Genomic DNA, 21,170 nt, shown 5'->3' on the forward strand with positions numbered 1-21,170 from the left:
ACCAAGAATTAATGATGATGTAGAAGGCACCAGGAATCAAAGGGTGCAACTAGAAAGTAGTTGTATAGAAAGCAATGAGGGAATCCAAAGACCATCAAACATGGTGCAAGAGTTGAAAATGACTATATAGAAATTTGTACAAATCACATGCCACTATATATGTTGTAAATTTGATTTTATGCTTGTTTTAGTGTAAAAGATGTACCTAAAATTAGAGAGGTTGGTGTAATATTCCCACAATTTTTTTTTTTTTTTTTAAAGCAAGAACACAATCACACCAATCACCCGTTAGGGTTAGAACAATGTAATCCAAATAATTGAAAGGAACCCTACACCTTTTGATCACCAAGAGCCCAAACTGGGAGGGTGAGAGCATACGGTAGTGGGGGATTGTTAGCCACAAGCTGCTGAAAGAAATGATTACAATAATGGGCGGCAAGCCAGCCCCTTCTGCTTACCCAACGGGTAAACAAGATACTTGGCGGTAAACCAGCAAAGGCAACAAGAGCACACTCAAAACGAATCACTCTACCGCAATGTTTCAGCGGGAGGACTGAACACATCAATAAAGCTCAACTCGACCGCTTATGCAGCAGGAGGATCATTACAAACATAATATCACTCAACCACTAACTCAGTGGGAGGATAGAGCAACAAACTGAATTACATAACAAGTAGGCGGCTAGGCCAACCTCTTCCACTTATGCAGTGGGCAAGCAACACTCTAGAATTGGTTAGTAGTACTACTACTTAACCTTACAATATAGAACGGGAAGATTAGAGATGATATCCAACGCAGATTACAGCAATAAACAACCATCAAATTATCTCAAATAAAGCCACTACTGCTGAATTGAAAATCTGAAGTCAACACACACATGACTATTCTCAACTGGCAACACCAAATTGATTATAACTCACTCAAACGAAAGCGGAAACACACCAAATCAAATGTGAATGAAAGATATAACCTAGACGATGATTCAAGAACACAAAACCTGCAATCCAGTCGCCTCAAAACAGCAGCACGCATCCCAATGCACCTCTGGAATGGTACAACCCAGCTAGATGGTACGATTTGCAACTAAAAATCCAATTCTCCAAACCAACAGCTATAAAACTGCAAACTTTATCGCCTCAATGCCACGATTTGATAGAGCAAATACCCAGAATGAAAGATTCACTTGTCCAAGAGGTATGAGTGAAATATGGTTTCAGCAACTCCGCGACCAACAGCAAGAAAACAATCCAAACCCACACAAAAACACTCCACAATCTGCAAAACACTCTCTAAGAGCACTGGAAATTCAAGAACATAGCTAGGTACTATCTCCCAAGTACGAAACTGAGACTTAGCTAGGAAGCCACACTTCGAAGCTCAGATTTCAATCGCCAAACCGGCAGCATAACGGTGTAAAATTCTCAAGATACCAAATGAGAGGCCAAACACCTGTATTTATAGATTTCTCCCTTGAAATTCAAATGCAAATAGTGCCCAAAAACTCTTGAAACTCATTTCATTTCATGTCATGTCCTCCACTAGACATGGCGTCCACTTTCCCCATCTCCCTAGGCAAAGTTCGAACTTTTCCTTAGGTGAACAACTTGCAATATTAAAAATAATACAATCATGAAATGTTTTATCATTCTCAACACCACCAGACTAAGGAAAATAATAATATTAATGGCAGATAATTATCTTTTTCCCTAAGTCGCCCACAACACAATTAATCAATAATAAAATAATTAAATATTAAAACTTAGGATAAGGAAATAATATTTAATTCAATAAGTTATAACTCCATTATTGATTATCATCAAAATCAAGGATGAAGCTGTGCAATGAAGACCACTGAACTAGGCTGAATTAGGACCCTGTCCGAGACTACTAAAAATAGAAATGCTCAACACAACCACTTACTAAAAATAGTAAGTCAAGAAATACTGCTTCAAAAAACATGATCTTCGCACCCAGAGAAAGAGCTTGGAAAGCTCAATAGAACTACATCATCCAAACAGCCAAACCCTAACTTACTAAAAATAGTAAGTTCACACTTCATCGAAAAGTCAACTGCATGTTATGCCACCTTGGAGTTCATGGATAACCCATAAGGAAACCATAGCCAGAACTGAAGAATTCCCCCCTGATAAACCCTAAAAAGCTCGCGTAGAACTCCACAAAAGTTGGAAACCCTAATTCTCCTTTCCAAATAGCCTACGGGTCTCCGGAATAGGCCAATGGACCACTGAATGTCACTGAGAAGGGGACATTACAGTTGGTAAATTTTAGAAGGGGAAGTTTTTAAATCTGTGGTGGTATGTTACTAAGTTTGGGCTTGTTTTAACCATAATTAATCCATCTCAACATACTTATGACTTAAACTACATAGATTAGGAGACAAAACCATCTTAATATGAATCCAATCAGCGATAACATAATCTTCTTCCTGATATTGAATTGATAATGCAATCTTGATTTATAATCTCAGATTTACTTGTTCATTCATATATATATATATATACTTTATTTTCAGATAGTATTATACTATATACTTTACTGCAAGGTAGTTCTTATAAAATATTATAGTAATTATAATCATTATATTATTCTCTATAATTATATTATTATTATTAAGTTCTGCAGAAAAACATTATCGTGTTTCTTATATTAAGCACATGCCTATGCATATCACCAAAAACAAGGATGTTACTGCCTGTAACCTAATAACAGTTTTGATCTGATCTTATTTGTGGTGCTCTCTCTACTATTAATCTTGAAGTATATGCAGCTGGTTCTTGACACTAGGCCAAATGGTCAAGTTGGGTGATCTGAATAGGATATAATAAAGATATAAAAGATATGATGATCTTCTGAAAGAGTTCGATCTCCATCTTATATCTTGCATGTTGGGAAAGGTTGCTGTCAAAGAAGTATGTCTTTTCTTAATTATGTCTCCACATAGTTAGATCACCCCTCTTCATAGAAGATCGATTCTCTTAATGCAATTGCACCCCTTTCTTTAATTAGTGATCATGTTGATCGCTTAATTATCCTTAATCATACCATTTTCATGCTTTGTCTGATCGCTATCATTAAGTGTTCGTAATTCTGTTAATTGTTGCGGTTTAATTATGGTTTTTAATTACCAATCTTGTATTACGCACATAGACTAATCGCTATTAATTAGTCTCTTTACTTTATCCTAATTGTTCCGTCTTATTGCACGATCATGTGTCTTGCTTTAATCGATCCCTTTATCAATTACTCACATCGTTGTTTCGTGTATGATCGATCTGTAATACTTGTTCTTGATGAGATTCTTGGTATGATAATGATATCGTTATGTCCTTCATCTCTTGGCATACTTCCTTAATTTAATAATATCTCTTTATTGAATATCAATGAGAATTGAGTTACATATATGATTGATCTGTCTTTCGATTATGAAGGACAATCAATTTGGCTCTTCTGATTATCGATATCAAGTCTATTTGATCAAGACATACAATTCAATCATCGACATGGAATATACCCCGTTATTTATTCCATTGTGGTTCTGCTCTATGTTAAATGGATTGCCTTCAACATTATTGGTTGCATACCTTCTTAGAAAGATCAAAGATTGTAATATTTGTTTAATGTAATATAATATTAAAATAAATATTTAATAATTTCAAATAATCATTAGTTGATAGATATTATTTTATATTAATTAATAAATAATAATTGCTTCATTTAGGTTATATATATAGCAATCAAGGAGGGGACATGACATTGTATATGTATTTAATTTTTTATAGAAATGATTTCATGTGGAAAATTGAAATCATTCTTCATCAACAGGATTTTCGATGTATACTTGGTGACATGGTGTTACACTGGAAATATTCACGGTATTGACTATCACTAAATTAACATTGAAGGAACTGGTACATTATAGAAATACATATCTCTATGATGGTGGGTGGCTTAGCTGGTGCTTGAGGGTGTGGGGGGATGCCAAGTGTGCATACCCATATACCTAATGTGTTGTCAGCAGCAGTCACTAACATTTGGCAATTTTCTTTGCCCTTGTCCTTGGGAGCAAATCTAAACTAGACTACCTTGGCCCCATGCTAATGGGATACAATGATTGACCCTTTTTGCAGTCTATTATCTTGAATGAATACTTGAGGAAGATCAAATAAACATACATAGCCAAGGTTCCTGGTATTCCTGTCATGTTTCTTGTGATAGAAAGGGAACAAGGATGCTAGATACCTTACATGGACAAATTTCCTGTATAAATTTAAGACTTGTAATATTTGTTTACTTCCTTGCCTAAGCATGATGAACAAGCAAACTCTTAGTTTAAAAAGTATACCAAGTTTAATAGAAAGTGTTGTGGACGAATTTGCGAAAAACACATTGATCTATGCAACATTGCAAACTATTCAAGAATCAATGAAAACAATAGTCGAATAACATGTCTAGATCAATAGCATGGATCTAACAACATTTGACTAATAAAACAAGTCTAAAGTTAAATGATAAAATTTTTTGCAATATCTTTGTATCCACATAAAGAAGCACAAAACTCTTCCCAAATCATTGTAGATAACCTCATGCTTCTTGGAGAAGTAAATGGGATAGCTTTAATTTGCCATTGTAAATGGAATATTATCAAGAACTCACATCCTCTCAACATGCACCAATATCAAAGATGCAGCAGAAGAAAACATTGAATTAAAAGGCATATACTAAAGCTGCATGAGCTGCCTATGCCAGACATAGCATGCAAAATTTAAGAATTATATTCCATATTGCAACATTCCTTTTCTAGTGTGAGATCTCAATATCACATGCCCTTGGTTTTGTGTTTTAGTAGTCTGCTTTCTGTTATCCACTTTAGTCTAACTTTTTGTTTCCTCCATTTCATTATCTGATGATGCATGCGAAGAAGACAAAGATTGATTGATAGAATCTAGAACTGAATCTGGAACATGAGCACCTATACCCCATTCTTCCTCCTGAGATGAGATGTCAGGCCTTGCTGAATTTTGTATGTTGTAAGGAGTAGGAATTTTCAAAATCAATTGCTCCAAATCCAAACATTTTTTCTTTTGGAGAGATGCCATTGGACTGAAATTTTTTATTTTGTCCTTTTCCACCTTACCTGAAACTACAGTTTTTCCCCTCTCTTCAATATCCTATTTCTCCATAGCTGGAGTGGAGCAAACCACATTAGAGAAACATGGCAGCAAGGGGGTAGGCATAATCTTCTTGACCACAGCATTTGCTTGAACTGTTGGTGGATCATTTGCGATTGGTCTCTCCAAATACTGCGACGAGGAATTTTCAGTTTCAAGTTTCAACAGAGGAAGGAGGAGCCACTCTTTTAACTACTATATGTGAAAAGTTTGCTCCTTTCCACCATGTTGCCGGTTTGGCTGAGAGACTTTGCAACTTATCACTTAAAAGCTATATGCTGTAATGTCCCCTTCCTAAGCATCAGTTATTTCTAGAGGTTAGCCTATGACTTTGGTCTCCGTAGGCTAACATGGTGATTGGGGGATCCTTCTGAGGGTGTTCTATGGCTCTTCAACGAACCTTTTGGGTGCTTATTGCGGTATTCTTCAACTTAGTGTCCAAGTTTATTTGTGGTATGCCTTCATGGATCATTCAGGATGCTTTGATACACACTATTTTTAGTAAGTCACTTGGACATTTGGATCATATTATTTATAGTAAGTCATAGATGATTAGTGGGCATCATGGTGATATCTAAAATGTTGGTAGGATTGGTCTCATGAATTGTTGTTGGCATTTATCAAGGTTTAACGATTTAGTTAATTTATTCAAGTCTTATCAAGCATTGACTATAATAATAGTAATTATATTAAATGACTTTACGATATGATGACATAAAGGGGGTTAAAATGTTTTTTAAGTTATTTCATAGTGACTTTTTAATAAGTCATAAAGTGGACTGAAATGTCCCCCTTAGTTTTTGCCCAATTTCATCACAACAATTTCACCCATTAGCGTTAGCAAAGATAAAACATTGAAAAGCATTACATGTTGGTGGTTGGACCAGCCACTTCCACCTTACAACGGGATAAGAAAATACTGAAAGATAAACAACTTGGCAGTATAACCTGCCACTTCCACTTATTCAGTGGGGGAATTACAAAATCAAAGGACGGCTCAACCACTTATGCAATGGGAGCAATACATTATTAGCTGATAACCAAAATGATGGAAAGATAAAATAATTGTGCTAGGCGGTAAACCAGCCTCTTCTACTTATACAGTGGGTATTAGAGAACTAACTAGAGTGAAGTCTACTGTTAGTACCACTAATCAGCATTACATTATGAATAATGAATTGCAAATCAAGTAATATTTCTGTCCAACAGTTGCAAATGATATCCAAAGTTTTTTCCTAAATTTCAGTATGCTCACAACCAAGGAAAACAACCCCAAATTCAAAGTGCTAAAGTCTAGTATACTTAACCAACAAACTAAATACAGACCAGCAACATGAGACACACTAAAATGCTCTTATCTCCTCCAAAACACAATGGATTGACTTGAAATAAAATGCTAATGAAGCTTAGAGAGGAGACGTCCAAGCCAAGACCCAAAACCAGCTGCGAATCTGACCTAACAATTAAAGCATGCTTCCCAAGACAGCCACAGGCATGGTACGGCCTGGGAGGAAAGGGCGAACTTCAAGAAAAAATTCCAATCTGCAAAATAAATCTGAAAATCAGCAGGAAGGGGCGCTTGGACCCTAGGAAAACAATGAGAGATCCCTCTTAGACTTATGATTGAAAATAACTTTCAGATCCACAATAAACCAGCAACCTGGTACTCACAACACCCCAAAAACATCAGAAAACATAAAAAAAACACCTTTACAATGAATTCTGTAATGTCCCCTTTTTAGCGCAACATGATATGGGGTGTTGTTAGCCTATTCTGACATGGTCCTGAAGGCTAACAAGGACATTGGTGGGATCCTGAGGTGTTTTGGCCTAGGTGTTTTCAGTTTCAGGCCAATCGGTGCTGCTCTGACAGGGTTTCTAGGCACTTACTATTTATAGTAAGTTAGTTCCCAAGCAGTGACTTGAAATTTTTAGTGTTTCCCTGGTTGGCATAATTATCAGTAAAAATGTTTGAAGGCGACAATGATTTAAAAAGATTATCAACAATGTTTTAATATTTAACGATAAAGTGTAAAGTTAAATTAAATATTTAACTTTATCGTTATATTATAAGGTTGGGAATATAAAGTAATGTTTAAAATATTAAAAGTTCCCTTTAATGTGTACATTGTGGGAAATAATATTTTATTCTAAAATGTATTATCCCACATTGAGGAAATGAAGTGTTTTGCATCCGGGAAGAAGATATAAATGGAGGTTGAGAGCTCTCTTTTGGGGTATGCTGGGGATGAGATTAATGTTATGCTGTTGGATTTCGTAGAGATCTGATTATTGGGCTTGGAGGATGGAATTCCTCTTTGCTAGCATTCTCTTCGCTGTTGAAAGACACAATCAGGAGGATTAATGGTGTTTTCATTCAGGAAACACATTGGGCTTCATCTGGTGCTCTCGCATGAAGTTTTTACAGGGGTTTGAAAGTGCAGAATTGAAGATAGGGTTTTTGCTACAGTACCGCATGAATAGTGTTTTTGCTACAGTACCACGTAAATAGTGTTTTGCTACAGTGCCGCGTGAATAGTGTTTTGCTACAGTACCGCATGAATAGTGTTTTGCTACAGTGCCGCGTGAATAGTAAAAATGGCACAGTGTCGTGAATAGTGCAGCTACAGTGTGTGAACAGTGTTTCAGCAGGTTCTATACTTGTGGAGTTCAGGTTTGAATTTGTTTATTATCATATGGTCTGTAATGTTCTTCAGATCTGATTTGTATGCTTGAAGTTGGAATTAAATAAATACCATCAGCATTAATCTTCTTGTTTTTGGTATCTGATATGTCTGGTTGTTTTTATATTGAATAAACTTTGAAAGCTTTACAATAATATATCAGTTTATCCAATTTATCCTATTGCAAATCAAGAACCAAAAAAATCCAATAGACAGCTTGCAAGCCAACTGTTTGACAAAATTACACTAAGTAAAAGGGACATAAATTTAGTGCCGAACAAGGGGTGCCCATTACAAATTCCATCTATTCTTCAGTGTAAAGAACAACCTCACAATCTCAACTCGTTGCTATCTTTCAAGCAAGAAGCCAAGAACAAGCTAGGAGGTATGCATTCTTCGAAGCAAATCGGTCTCAATTTCAGCAGCACTTTGTTACAAAATATTCATGGATGCCAAAAACAAGAACCCAACACTCTTATTTATAGCCTTTGTGTCTCCAAATTCAAATCCACATTACCTCCAAATGGATGTCAAATCCAAATGCACAATCACTTCTCATTATTTTGAAATTTGCATTTCATTTCTCCTTTTTTCCCAAGTCGTCCTTCACAAAGAGGCAAATATACTTTTATAAAAAATATCAATAAAGTATATATGGCATCCATAGGTTATAAAGTGGAATAAATTATAAAATCAACTTATTCCTCCTTAAGGTGTCCATCATGCCTTAAATAATATTTCACTTTATAAAACGTTTTATCTCAACAATGAAGCACCCGACATAAGCTCTGACTTGCCAGAAATAGCCATCTGAACTGGCTTGCTGAAACCTTGCTAAAAATAGAACTTACTAAAAATAACATGTTGCTAAAAATAGTAAGTATGTCCAAATGCATTTTAAACACATTTTGAGCAGCCGACTCAACTTACTAAAAATAGTAATTCCGGGAAAGCCCTCAGATTCAGTTGCATGTGACACCATTGCGAAGCTCTCTGAAAACCCAGAAGGAATCCAGAAACAGAACTGTAAAACTCCAACATGCAAGCCACCAAAACTGCCAAAGCATCCTCCAAGAAAATAGGAAACCCTAATTACTGACTCCAACTAGCCTACAGGTCTTCGGAATAGGCTAACGACCAACTGAACTGATCACTGCTGAGAAGGAGACATTACATGGACACCAACTATGGAGATTTTTAGAACAAAAAGACAAATAATTTAAATGATTAAAGAGTCAAGTGTGATGTGGGTTTTTGGAGAGATATAAAAGCTCATTTGAGAGTTTTTTATTTTATTCTTGTTTTGCAAATTTCATGTGGAGAGCTGAAGCAAGGGTTTGCTGGTTTGTGAAAGCCATAGCTTTTTGAGGACAAAATCCCTCAAAGAGAACAGTGTTTGCATGTGTGGAAGATCACCTAAGAGCACTTAGTTTGATAATCTCATTTAGAGGTAATAATTACACTTCATTGGATTCAAATTCATCAAAGTCTGATCAGAATTTCAAGAGATTGAAAGAGAGCAGATCAATGGGGCTAAATTGTAGATCGGAGGCATTGGAGTCATATTGATGGCCATACCATCTCTAAATCAAGCTATACGTGGGGGTTGGGAGTGCAATTTCAGATCATTTTCAGACCCTAAATCAGGCCGCACTAGTTCTGATCAGCAGCCGTCCATCAATTATCAGCAAATTTATCTTTCACTTCGACGTTTGGGGTGTTGTGTTGCCTGGCAACCCTAGGCATTGGACTGGGGTATGTCAGAAATTTAATTAAGTGCAAAATGATGTATTTCAGTTTGGTGAAGTAATATTTATCTCTTATTATTAGGTGTTGTTCAATTTCATTTTTCAACTTGCATTTCCTTTAGATGCAAAAATATCAAAAAAATTAGAATTGCAAAAACACAAAAGGAAATCAGAAAGACAAAACTCCCAAGGAAAGAATATCCAGATTAGGGTGGGATGTTTCATATGCCTAACCTGAAAATATTTTCTACAACAAAAAAGACATCCTCATAGTCCATTACTTGCTTCCATATCCTTTCCGCCACCTAAAGCCAAATTCCACGTAAAGCCCTTCAGATAAATCCAACTCTACCTGAATTCTACCAGTAAAACATGCTTCTACCAGTTTTGTGGTCTTATTTCTAAAATAGATTTATATCTTCTATGGATTCATAAAGAAGCACAAATAAATCTTGAGTGCACTGTTATAACTATATTTCTATCCAACTTTTTAGCATGGGACTTCAAATATTTGAAATCTAGGCATGCAGATTTGCTAGACTTGGCCAAAAGTACTAAACTTGCATATTAAGCCACATTTGGAGTGTTTCTCTTTCTCATACAACACCTCTTTTCCCATGGAAAGAATGGGATGCTCTCTGGAACAAAGAATAACATGCTTGTACTTCATATGAGAATCCTGAGATTTCCCTTGCTGCCAACCTACATCTTTCAAATCAGTTTCAGCATCAAGAATAAGTGTTGCCTTGGAAAGGTGCTCACTTCCCAAGCAGGATAAATCTTCATCAGTTTGAATATTCACTTCTGGGTCTTGTTTGCAAGGCATTAAAAGGGTCAGTAAAACCTTGGGAACTACCAAGGGAGCGCAGATTGGAGTGGGCAATCGAATATTTATCAACTCTGTATTTGAATGCTTCTCCTGCTTTTCCTGACATCTCCAGATTTGAAACTAGACCTACCTCTACCCCATTGACCTCGTTAGGGTTTGCAGAAGAATGCATGAGATAAACCATTTTGAAAAAAATCCTTGTACATATTAAAAAGCATTTGTTGAATTGCATTTTGTCACAAGGAAATCAAACAAATTAAGAATGATTAGTTGGCTTGAGACGTAAGAGATGTTACAGCTCAACACAGAGACATTGCATCTAAATATTCACCAATTACAAATTCATCTCATAAAAAAACTACCATATTCATCATTAAGGAAGCTATTGAATTTAAATAGTAGAAATGTGACATAAAACTTTCAAGAGGCCTGTAGCTGAAGTGTACCCAAAAGGGTTAAGGGTTCCCAAAAGGACGTGCTGTAATGTCCCCACAATTTTTTATTTTTATTTCCAATTACAATCACAACAAGAACCCGTTAAGGTTAGGAAATCAAGATACAATAATGCTGAAATTGTAATCCTTCCACTTTTTGATCACCAAGTGCCCAATATGGGAAGGTGAGAGCATACGGTGTTGAGGGGATCGTTAGCTTCAAACAACTGGAAATATTACAATGCTTGAGTGGCAGACCAACCCCTTCCGCTTATCTTGCGGGTGAAAGAAATGTAGATAACAACTTGGCGGTAAACCAGCCAAGAACAACCAAGAACTGAAGCAAACAATCACTCAATCGCTTATGCAGTGGGAGGACTGGAAATGAAATAAAACAATCAACTCTACCGCTTAGTCGGTGGGAGGACAGTGTTACAATAAATAAGAAAGGTGGAAAGCCAACCTCTTCCACTTATGCAGTGGGACTAAGAGCAACAATCCAAAATAGATAGCTGTTAGTACTACTAATCAACTTTACAATGCACAATATGGATTTTTAGATTATGAGATATCACTGTCCAAAGATAGGTGGCAAAGCCAGCCTCTTCCACTTATGCAGTGGGACTAAGAGTGAACAAGAAACTTGCTGTTCGTACTACTAACGAGCATTACAAGATGAATTTGAATGGTAAAACATGTGCTGATATCAAGTCTAACAGCTGCAACTAATAAGATATACACTGTTAGGAACCGGGAAGGACAACTGTGAGGGTGGGGGGGGTGAATCAGTTGTCAATAAATTACAACCCAAAACAAATTGTTCCAACTTAAAACTCAGTGTCGATAAAATAGATTAACAGTTATATTAATACCGGTATAACTTAATGCATGAAACAGAAAGAGAAACATCCACAACACATGACACAAAGATTTTGACGTGGAAACCCTCTAAGGGGAAAAACCACGGCGGGAAACCTTACATACAATCAGATGATACTACCGCAGATAGTAAGTGAATACAATAATGGGGTTTGCACCTGCACATGCAGAAAGGCCAACCACCTAGAGCTCACTGCTCAATCACAAAATAGGAGTCACATTGACTACAATTGGATGGTTAAATCCAATAACAATGTACTACTTTAATATAGCATCTGCAATGCTAGATTTAGTACCGGTTTAAGCTCTGACCATGAGTGCCAAACACCTTCATAACCTTTCCTTCAACCTTCAGGTAATATCTGCGTGATTCGCACAAGGATCTGCTTATTTTCGCTCTACAATGATCTTCAATATTCGCACACATAATATAATCTTCAATAAGATCTTACAATTATTTATACAAAACCTAAGACCTCATCATAAGGTCGGCTCACTAAAGATTTTACATTTAAATCAATTACAAATAAATCTTGATGTGATACAATATGTCGGCCTCAATTTACATAATAATCAATCAATAAACTAATTCCAAAACGTGCCGTTCTGATCTGGAACATGATATCTTGTACCGGTCCATAACCTAGACTTATCTGCCGGTAATGGCAAATATGTGAACCCGATTAGTCCAATAAGCAAAACACCAAATCCAAACATCCAATCCATGTCTTCGACATAACCAAATGATCTCCAGATGATAACAAGTCATCATCACTACCGGTGAACCATATAACCTGCCGGTGACTGTGCATAAGCCAATATCCATGCCGGGATCACAATGTGCCGGTTCAACGATAAACCAATATAACTAGAGTGCCAAATCAACAATGTAGACCTCCAAGAAGATAAGTGTTGACATCAATGACAAAACCAATGCAACACATGACGAAGTCATCCATGATACCAACAATCTCCCCCTTTGGCATTGATGGCAACACTAGATGGAAAAACATCTAAGTGCCAAAAACAGATTGCCAAAAATGAACAATCTCCCAAAATAGATCAATACAAAGTTATGTGCCAAAACAAAAACCTTATAACCAAAACCAAATACATCTCTCCTCAAGAATACATCTCTCCCCAAAGTATAATGTTTTTCAATAGATATCTCTCCCCCTTTGACATCAAATGCCAAAGCAATTAAGAATAAAAAATCAGAACATAACATACAACTGACTACTCCCCTCGAGCAGTAGCTCTCCTTCATTAAGATCGGAAAAAGATTTTTCTATTAGTCCCTACTGGTTTGATGCCAATCTTCATTATTCAAGTCTCTGCCGGTGGGGAAATTACCCCAAGCTTCTCTCTGAGATATTCAAATTTTTCCTTAGGCAAAGGCTTTGTAAAAATCGCTGCAATTTGGTCTTTAGTATTCACATAAACCAATCTCACTTCATTTGCTTCAACATTTTCTTTCAGAAAATTATACTTAATAGAAACATGTTTTGTTTTAGAGTGAAATACCAGATTCTTTGATATATCAATTGCTGCTGAATTATCACAATGAATAATTACCGGTTCTTTGCATTTTACCTTGATATCCTTCAACATTTGCTTGATCCATAATACCTGAGTGCAATTAGTTGCTGCTGCAACATATTCTGCTTTTGTTGTAGATAATGATGTACAAGTCTGCTTCTTGCTTATCCATGAAATTAACCTTTTGCCAAGAAAGAATGCACCGTCAGTGGTACTTTTTCTGTCATCCACATCTCCCGCCCAATTTGCATCTGTATATGCACATAACTCAAAATTTTCATCCTTAAGATACCATAAACCAAGATTTGTTGTGCCTTGTAGGTACCGAAAAATCCTTTTTATTGCACTTTCATGATTTTATTTAGGATTTCTTTGAAATCTAGAAACAATACACACTGCATTCATTATATCAGGTCTGGTTTGTGTCAAATACAGTAATCCTCAAATCATAGATTTGTACCTTGTTGGATTTATAGGAGCTGAATCATCCTTTAATGTCAATTTATCTGTTGTAGTCATAGGAGTGCTTACCGGTTTGGGGTTTTCCATTCCAAATTTCTTCAAGAGTTCTTTTAAGTATTTTGTTTCACATATGAATATACCTTTATCTGTTTGAGAATTCTGCAAACCTAGAAATTTTTTTATCTCTCCAATCATAGACATTTCAAATTCTTTTTGCATCTTGTTAGCAAAGTCTTTACATAACTCTTCTTCACCTCCAAAAATGATATCATCCACAAATACTTCAATAACCAAAATATCATCATTGGTGATTTTGTAATACAAATTATTGTCAGCATTACCTTTTGTGTATCCAAGCTTTAAAAGATATTTATCCAATCTAGCATACCAAGCTTTGGGAGCTTGCTTCAATCCATATAAAGCTGTTCAATGTACACTTCGTATTCAAGATCTCTATTAAAAAATGCACATTTTACATCTATCTGATAAACTTTATAGTTCTTGTGAGCTGCAAATTCAAGAAATAGTCTAATTGCTTCAATTCTGGCTACCGATGCAAAGGTTTCATTATAATCAATTTCTTCTTTCTGTGAATAACTTTTACAAACTAATCTTGCTTTGTTTCTAATTACTTCACCATCTTCATTAAGTTTATTTCTATATACCCATTTAGTTCCAATTACATTTTTGTCTTTAGGCCGGGGAACTAATGTCCAAGTATTATTCTTTTCAATTTGTTCTAATTCTTCTTCCATTGTTTTTGTCCAATGTTTATCTTGACATGCTTCAACAATTGATGCTGGTTCAACTTGTGAAATTAAACATACCTCTTCATTTGCCAATCTTCCTCTAGTCATAACACCTTGATTTTTATTTCCAATTATTTGATTTTCTGAATGATTCAATCTTACATACCTGGGTTTATTCTGATTTCCACTTACAGGCTACTGTTCGTCAGTCACAGTTGAGTTTTCTGATGATGCCGGTGTGACTAGTTCTTCATTTTGTACTGGTGCAATTTGTGCCGGTTCATTTATAATCATTTCTATTGCCGGTTCTACAAATCTTGATTCTCCTCTAAAATGTTCTTCTATCTTCACATTAGTACTCTCAATGATTTTCTGCAATCTTTTATTATAACATCAATATGCCTTGCTTCTAGTTGAATAACCAAGAAATATTCCTTCATCACTTCTAGGATCAAATTTGTCAATAAACTCATCTCTCCTAATATAGCATTTGCTTCCAAATATTCTGAAGTATTTAAGAGTGGGAGTATGACCAAACCATAGTTCATAAGGGGTCTTACTGGTTTCACCTTTGATGTGAACTCTGTTGAAAGTATAAACCGCTGTATTCACTGCTTCTCTCTAGTACACGAGGTAGATTTGCTTCCATCATCATGGTTCTTGCTGGGTCCAATATAGTTTTGTTCTTCCTTTCCACAACTCCATTCTGTTGGGGTGTCTGGGGTGCTGATAGTTATCTTTTGATTCCATTCTCCTCACAAAATGAATTGAATTCCCTAGATGTAAATTCTCCTCTTTGATCTGATCTTAAACATTTGATTTTCTTGCCGGTTTCATTCTCTACCATTGCCTTGTATATCTTGAATCTTCCAAAAGCTTCTGATTTCTCCTTGAGAAAAGTAACCCAATGCATTCTAGAATAATTATCAATTATTAGCATAAAGTATCTATAATCATCAATTATTAGCATAAAGTATCTATCACCCTGAAGAGTTCTTGTTCTCGTTGGACCACATAAATCAATATGAATTAAATCAAGAATATTATTGGATTTCTCAAAAATGCTCTTAAATGTTGTTCTAACTTGCTTATCCATTTGACATTCCTTACATACCGGATTATGAGGTTTCACAATCTCAGGTAAATCCCTTACTGCCTTAGTTGAACTAATCTTTATAATGCAATCAAAATTCACATGACAGAGTCTTTTATGCCATAACCAACTTTCATCAATGTGAGCAATCAAACATGTTTTATCACTGGTATTCAAGTGAAAGATATTACCTTTAGTCTGATTACCGGTTGCAATTTTCAATCCAGTTTTGTTCATGATTTTGTATTTTCCATTCTTGAATTGTAATTGAAATCCTTTTCCCACTAACTGACCAACATTCAAAAGATTATGCTTAAACCTTCAATATAATAAACATTGTCAGTATTGTGCTTACCATCCAAAGATATAGTGCCTCTTCTTTTGATTAAACAAACTTTATCATCTCCAAATCTTACTAGAGCTCCATGAATTTCCTGTAATGACAAGAATTTGCTTTTATCACCAGTCATATGCGAGCATCCACTATCAATGATCCATTCATCATTTTCTTCAATTTTTGCTGCTAATGCCTGCTCTACCAGTTTGACAATAGGTGTCGGTGGATCTTCTTTTAATACAACAAATGCCCATCCACTATTTGTTGGATCTTCATCTGAATCATCTGTAACACCTTCATCTGCATAGTAACATGACTTATCTCTGTTTTTCTTAAATCTGTATCTCTGATATTCAGGGTTAGGCTTATATGTTCTCTTTGCTTCTTCTCTTAGTCTTGCATGTCTATCAGGACACCTAGAAGCCATATGACCAACTTTATTGCAATTAAAACATTTGAAAGGTGCTTTACCTTCTTACTTACTTCTTGCTAGACCTTTAGGCATCTTACTTGCGAATAGTGCTTCAAGTTCTTCATTTTCTCTCCTGATATCTTCAAGTTCTTTTGCATAAAGCATTTTCCAATCAGATTTGTCAGATAATGATGCTTTGAAAGCTATATTAGTTTTGACTGTAGCAACATGACCAAATTCTTCAAGCTCAAATGTTGAAAGTTTTCCAACCAAAGTATCTCTAGAAACTGATGTATTAGGCATTGTTCTCAACTCATTAATAGCTGTCACTTTCATTTTGTAAGCCAGTGGCAAAGCTCTTAAAACTTTAGAAACAATTTCATCTTCACTTAAAGATCCTCCACAACATTGTATTCTTAAAACGATTTTATTAACTCTTTCCATAAATGCAGAAATTCTTTCATCCTTTTCCATTTTTAAATTTTCATACTTGACTCGATAACATTCCAGTTTTGCAATTTTGACGGTGGTATCTCCTTCATTCAATGTTTCCAGTTTATCCCAAATAGCTTTTGCAGTAGATCGGTCTGATAATCCCATGATTTGCTGATTTGATAATGCGCTCAGAAGTGCTTCTCTTGCTTTGCAATCATTCTCTATGTCTTTAGCCAATGTCGGTGGATGAGGGTGATTCGGAGTAGGATCAACATAGCCATTCTTTGTAACCTCCCATATATCTCTTCCAATGTAGTTCAAATGTGTTTCCATTTTGATCTTCCATATACCATAGTTAGTTCCATCAAGTTTAGGACTGTCCTTCCTAAAGATATTTGCTACCATAGGATCTCCTCAAGCTGTTAGGTTTCTGCAAAAAGAGGACCAGACTCTGATACCAATTGTTAGGAACTGGGAAGGACAACTGAGAGGGGGGGGGGGGTGGTGAATCAATTGTCAATAAATTACAACCCAAAACAAATTATTCCAACTTAAAACTCAGTGCCGGTAAAACAGATTAACAGTTATATTAATACCGGTATGAAGGACAACTGAGCCGAGGGGGGGTGAATCAGTTGTCAATAAATTACAACCCAAAACGAATTATTCCAACTTAAAACTCAGTGTCGGTAAAACAGATGAGCAATTATATTAATACCAGTATAACTTAATGCATGAAACAGAAAGAGAAACAACATCCACAACACATGACACAGAGATTTTGACGTAGAAACCCTGTAAGGGGAAAAACCACAATGAGAAACCTTACCCATAATCAAAGGATACTACTGCAGATAGTAAGTGAATACAATAATGGGGTATGCACATGCAGAAAGGCCAACCACCTAGAGCTCACTGCTCAATCACAAAATAGGAGTCACACTGACTACAATTGGATGGTTAAATCCAATAACAATGTACTGCTTTAATATAGCATTTGCAATGCTGCATTCAATACCGGTTTAAGCTCTAACCATGAGTACCAAACACCTTCATAACCTTTCCTTCAACCTTCAGATAATGTCTGCGTGATTCACACAAGGATCTGCTTATTTTTGCTCTAGAATGATCTTCAATATTCACACACACTCATAATATAATCTTCAATAAGATCTTACAATTATTTATACAAAACCTAAGACCTCATCATAAGGTCGGCTCACTAAAGATATTACATTTAAATCAATTACAAATAAGTCTTGATGTGATACAATATGTCGGCCTCAATTTACACAATAATCAATCAATAAACCAATTCCAAAACGTGTCATGCTGATCTGGAACATGATATCTTGTACCGGTCTATAACCTAGACTTATCTGTTGATAAGGGCAAATATGTGAACCCGATTAGTCCAATAAGCAAAACACCAAATCCAAACATCCAATCCATGTTTTCGACATAACCAAATGATCTCCAGATGATAGCAAGTCATCATCACTGCCGATGAACCATATAACCTGCCGGTGAAGCATATACCGGTGACTGTGCATAAGCCAATATCCATGCCAAGACCACAATGTGCCGGTTCAACAATAAACCAATATAACTAGAGTGCCAAATCAACAATGTAGACCTCCAAGAAGATAGTGTTGACATCAATGACAAAACCAATGCAACACATGACGAAGTCATCCATAATACCAACATACACTCCCAAACCAATACAAACCTACCACACCAAAAAACACTCTCCACACTAACAATTTCAAACTCTGAAAATGCAAACCGCACGCTGGAAAACGTAGACCAGCAAGCTAAGAACTCACTAAAATGATCACAACTTTGCCCATACTCAGCGGAATGACCCCCAAACAGTTGCAAATGAAAGATATCAGATAGGAGATAAAGCTAGACCCAACAAACTGCAACAACATTCCCCTCAATGAATTCTTACACGCATTCCTAGACAGCCCAATATGGTACAACTAGGGCAGAAGTATGACTTGCAATATTAAAAGAAATACACAAAATTAAGCTCTACCAACTTACAAGAATAATCGCTTGGGACATAGGAAGAGAATGAGCCACTACCCAAAATGAGCTGACACTTGGACAAAGAGTTATGAACGAAAACATGCTACAGCCACACCAAACCAGCAACCTGAAAGCACACACACAACACTCCAAAATCAGAAAAACACAAAAATCTTCATTTTCGTTGAGCTCAAACTGCTCCTTTGGATGAGAAACAGTTGCAAACTCAGCTAGGCGTTATCTCTTAAGCACGAAACTGAAGGCACTAGGAGGTATGCATTCCTCGAAGCAAGAGTCTAGCAAAAATTCGACATCACTTCGTTATCAAATCAAAATGAATACCAAAACACGAGCCCAACACTCTTATTTATAGCTTTTTGTGTCTCCAAATTCAAATTCACATTCCCTCCAAATGGACGCCAAACCCAAATGCACATTCCTTTCATATTATTTTGAAATTTACATTTCATTTCTCCTTTTCCCCAAATCGACCTTCACTAAGAGGCAAATATACTTTAGAGAAATATCAATAAAGCATAATGTGGTGTCCAAAGGTGATAAAGTGCATTATATTATAAAATCAATTTATTCCTCCTTAGGCGTCCAATATGAATAAGTGAAATATATTGCAAAATTAACTTATTTCTCCCTTAGGCGTCCATTATGCCTTAGGTAATATTTCACTTAATAAAACATTTTTCCTCAACAAGGAATCGCTCAACATTAGCACTTGTTTACACATTTTTAAAGATTATAATATTTAATAAAATATTTTTAAGATGGATGCCTCCAAAAAGCAGAAATAACTTAAGTCATTTAATTAATAAATGACTAGGTCCGTTTGATCATATAATCAAGATGAAGAAGTTGAATCCAATCTGCCTGCCATAAATAGCTTGTGTTGCACTGGCTCAACCCAAAACCCTAAAAATAGTACTTACTAAAAATAGTAAGTGTCTCCAAACTCCGTTAGGGAACAAATCGGGAAGCAACTGTCACTTACTAAAAATAACATACTAAAAATAGCATACTGCTAAAAATAGTAAGTGTGTCCAAATACAATTTAACCACATATTGAGCAGCCGTCACAAGTTACTAAAAATAGTAAGTCCGGAAAAGTCTTCAGATTCGTTTGCATGTCAGCATTGCGAGGCTCTCTGAAAACCTAGAAAAATAAGATGTCTTCGCCCCCTCTTACTAAAAATAGTAAGTTCGGAAAAGTCGTCAAATTCAGTGGTATGTCACACCATCATGAAGCTCTCTGAAAACTCAGAAGGAATCCAGATTCAAAACTGTAAAAATCCAACATGTAAGCCACCAAAATTGCCAAAGCATCCTCCTAGAAAATATGAAACCCTAATCCTACCTCTGACTGACCAACGACTCTTGGGATTGGCCAAAAGACCCCAAAACAAATTAGAGCGGAAAAGGGGACATTACACGTGCTTTAGCCAGGTTTTAGAGTTGAAGGTCTTCCTTTTAGCAATTGTTTATTATAATCTTGTCTATGTTTCTATATCATGTCATGCCTATCCATCTAGTCTTCCATTTAACGATTCCATCTTTTGTTTCAAGTGCTGTAAAATCTAAATCAATAATCTCTTGAATGTATGTTTATGTATTTGATGGGATAAATTTTTTCCTCGATACGTGAGCATTGCAAATATGAAATAAATTTCTTCATTGTTTACCTTATCTAAAGTAGAAGATAAATTACATATAAATTACGTATCATTTTGTTCTATTTTTGACACATAAATCTTGGATTTCTTTGAGTGCTACATGCTTCTAAGCTGGGACTTTGATGATTCTGCAGAATATTGTTCATGGAGATATCAAGCCAGAAAACCTTTTGGTTACTAGCAATGGAAGAGTGAAAATTTGTGATTTTAGTGTCAGTAGGATGTTCAAGGTAAGAATTTTGTTAAGTGTTACCATACCATTTTTTAATGAGTATTTCCAACTTAATCACTAGCACTGTCGTATGCAATGATCTGACAGAATGTTTATGAACGAGGGATATTTGTGAGATGATAGTTCCTGCAACTGGGCAGTATGTTCTGTAGATACTAATTTTAGATGGTGTTCTCAGGAAAGCAATGATGAGCTTCGGAGGTCTCCTGGAACTCCTGTTTATACTGCACCGGAATGTTGCGTAGGTAGAATTCCACAAACTTGCTCATTACGTAGTTTGTGTTTGAGGGTCAGGGAAAAGAACATGTGATTTTGATCTGAAGGTGAACTTGGATTCTTTTACATGTGGAGCAGCCTGATATTTTCTGGCCAAAAGTTATCTCAACTCACTGCAATTAAGGCTTGCATTATACAGAGTCTGCTTGTTT

At 35.9% G+C, this 21,170-nt stretch overlaps 1 protein-coding gene across 1 annotated transcript in view; it reads left to right on the top strand.

The window, feature by feature from the left end:
* Window positions 1–21,170, top strand: part of LOC131068394 (serine/threonine-protein kinase GRIK1) — a 119,013-nt gene that overhangs the window by 96,422 nt on the left and 1,421 nt on the right. The window contains exons 7-8 of the mRNA XM_058003576.2: window positions 20,645–20,740; window positions 20,921–20,987. Coding sequence (XP_057859559.1) covers window positions 20,645–20,740; window positions 20,921–20,987 — 163 coding nt within the window. The remainder of the gene's footprint in view (window positions 1–20,644; window positions 20,741–20,920; window positions 20,988–21,170) is intronic.

The sequence above is a fragment of the Cryptomeria japonica genome, chromosome 5, assembly GCF_030272615.1.
Source record: "Cryptomeria japonica chromosome 5, Sugi_1.0, whole genome shotgun sequence".
Classification (NCBI taxonomy): Eukaryota; Viridiplantae; Streptophyta; class Pinopsida; order Cupressales; family Cupressaceae; genus Cryptomeria; species Cryptomeria japonica.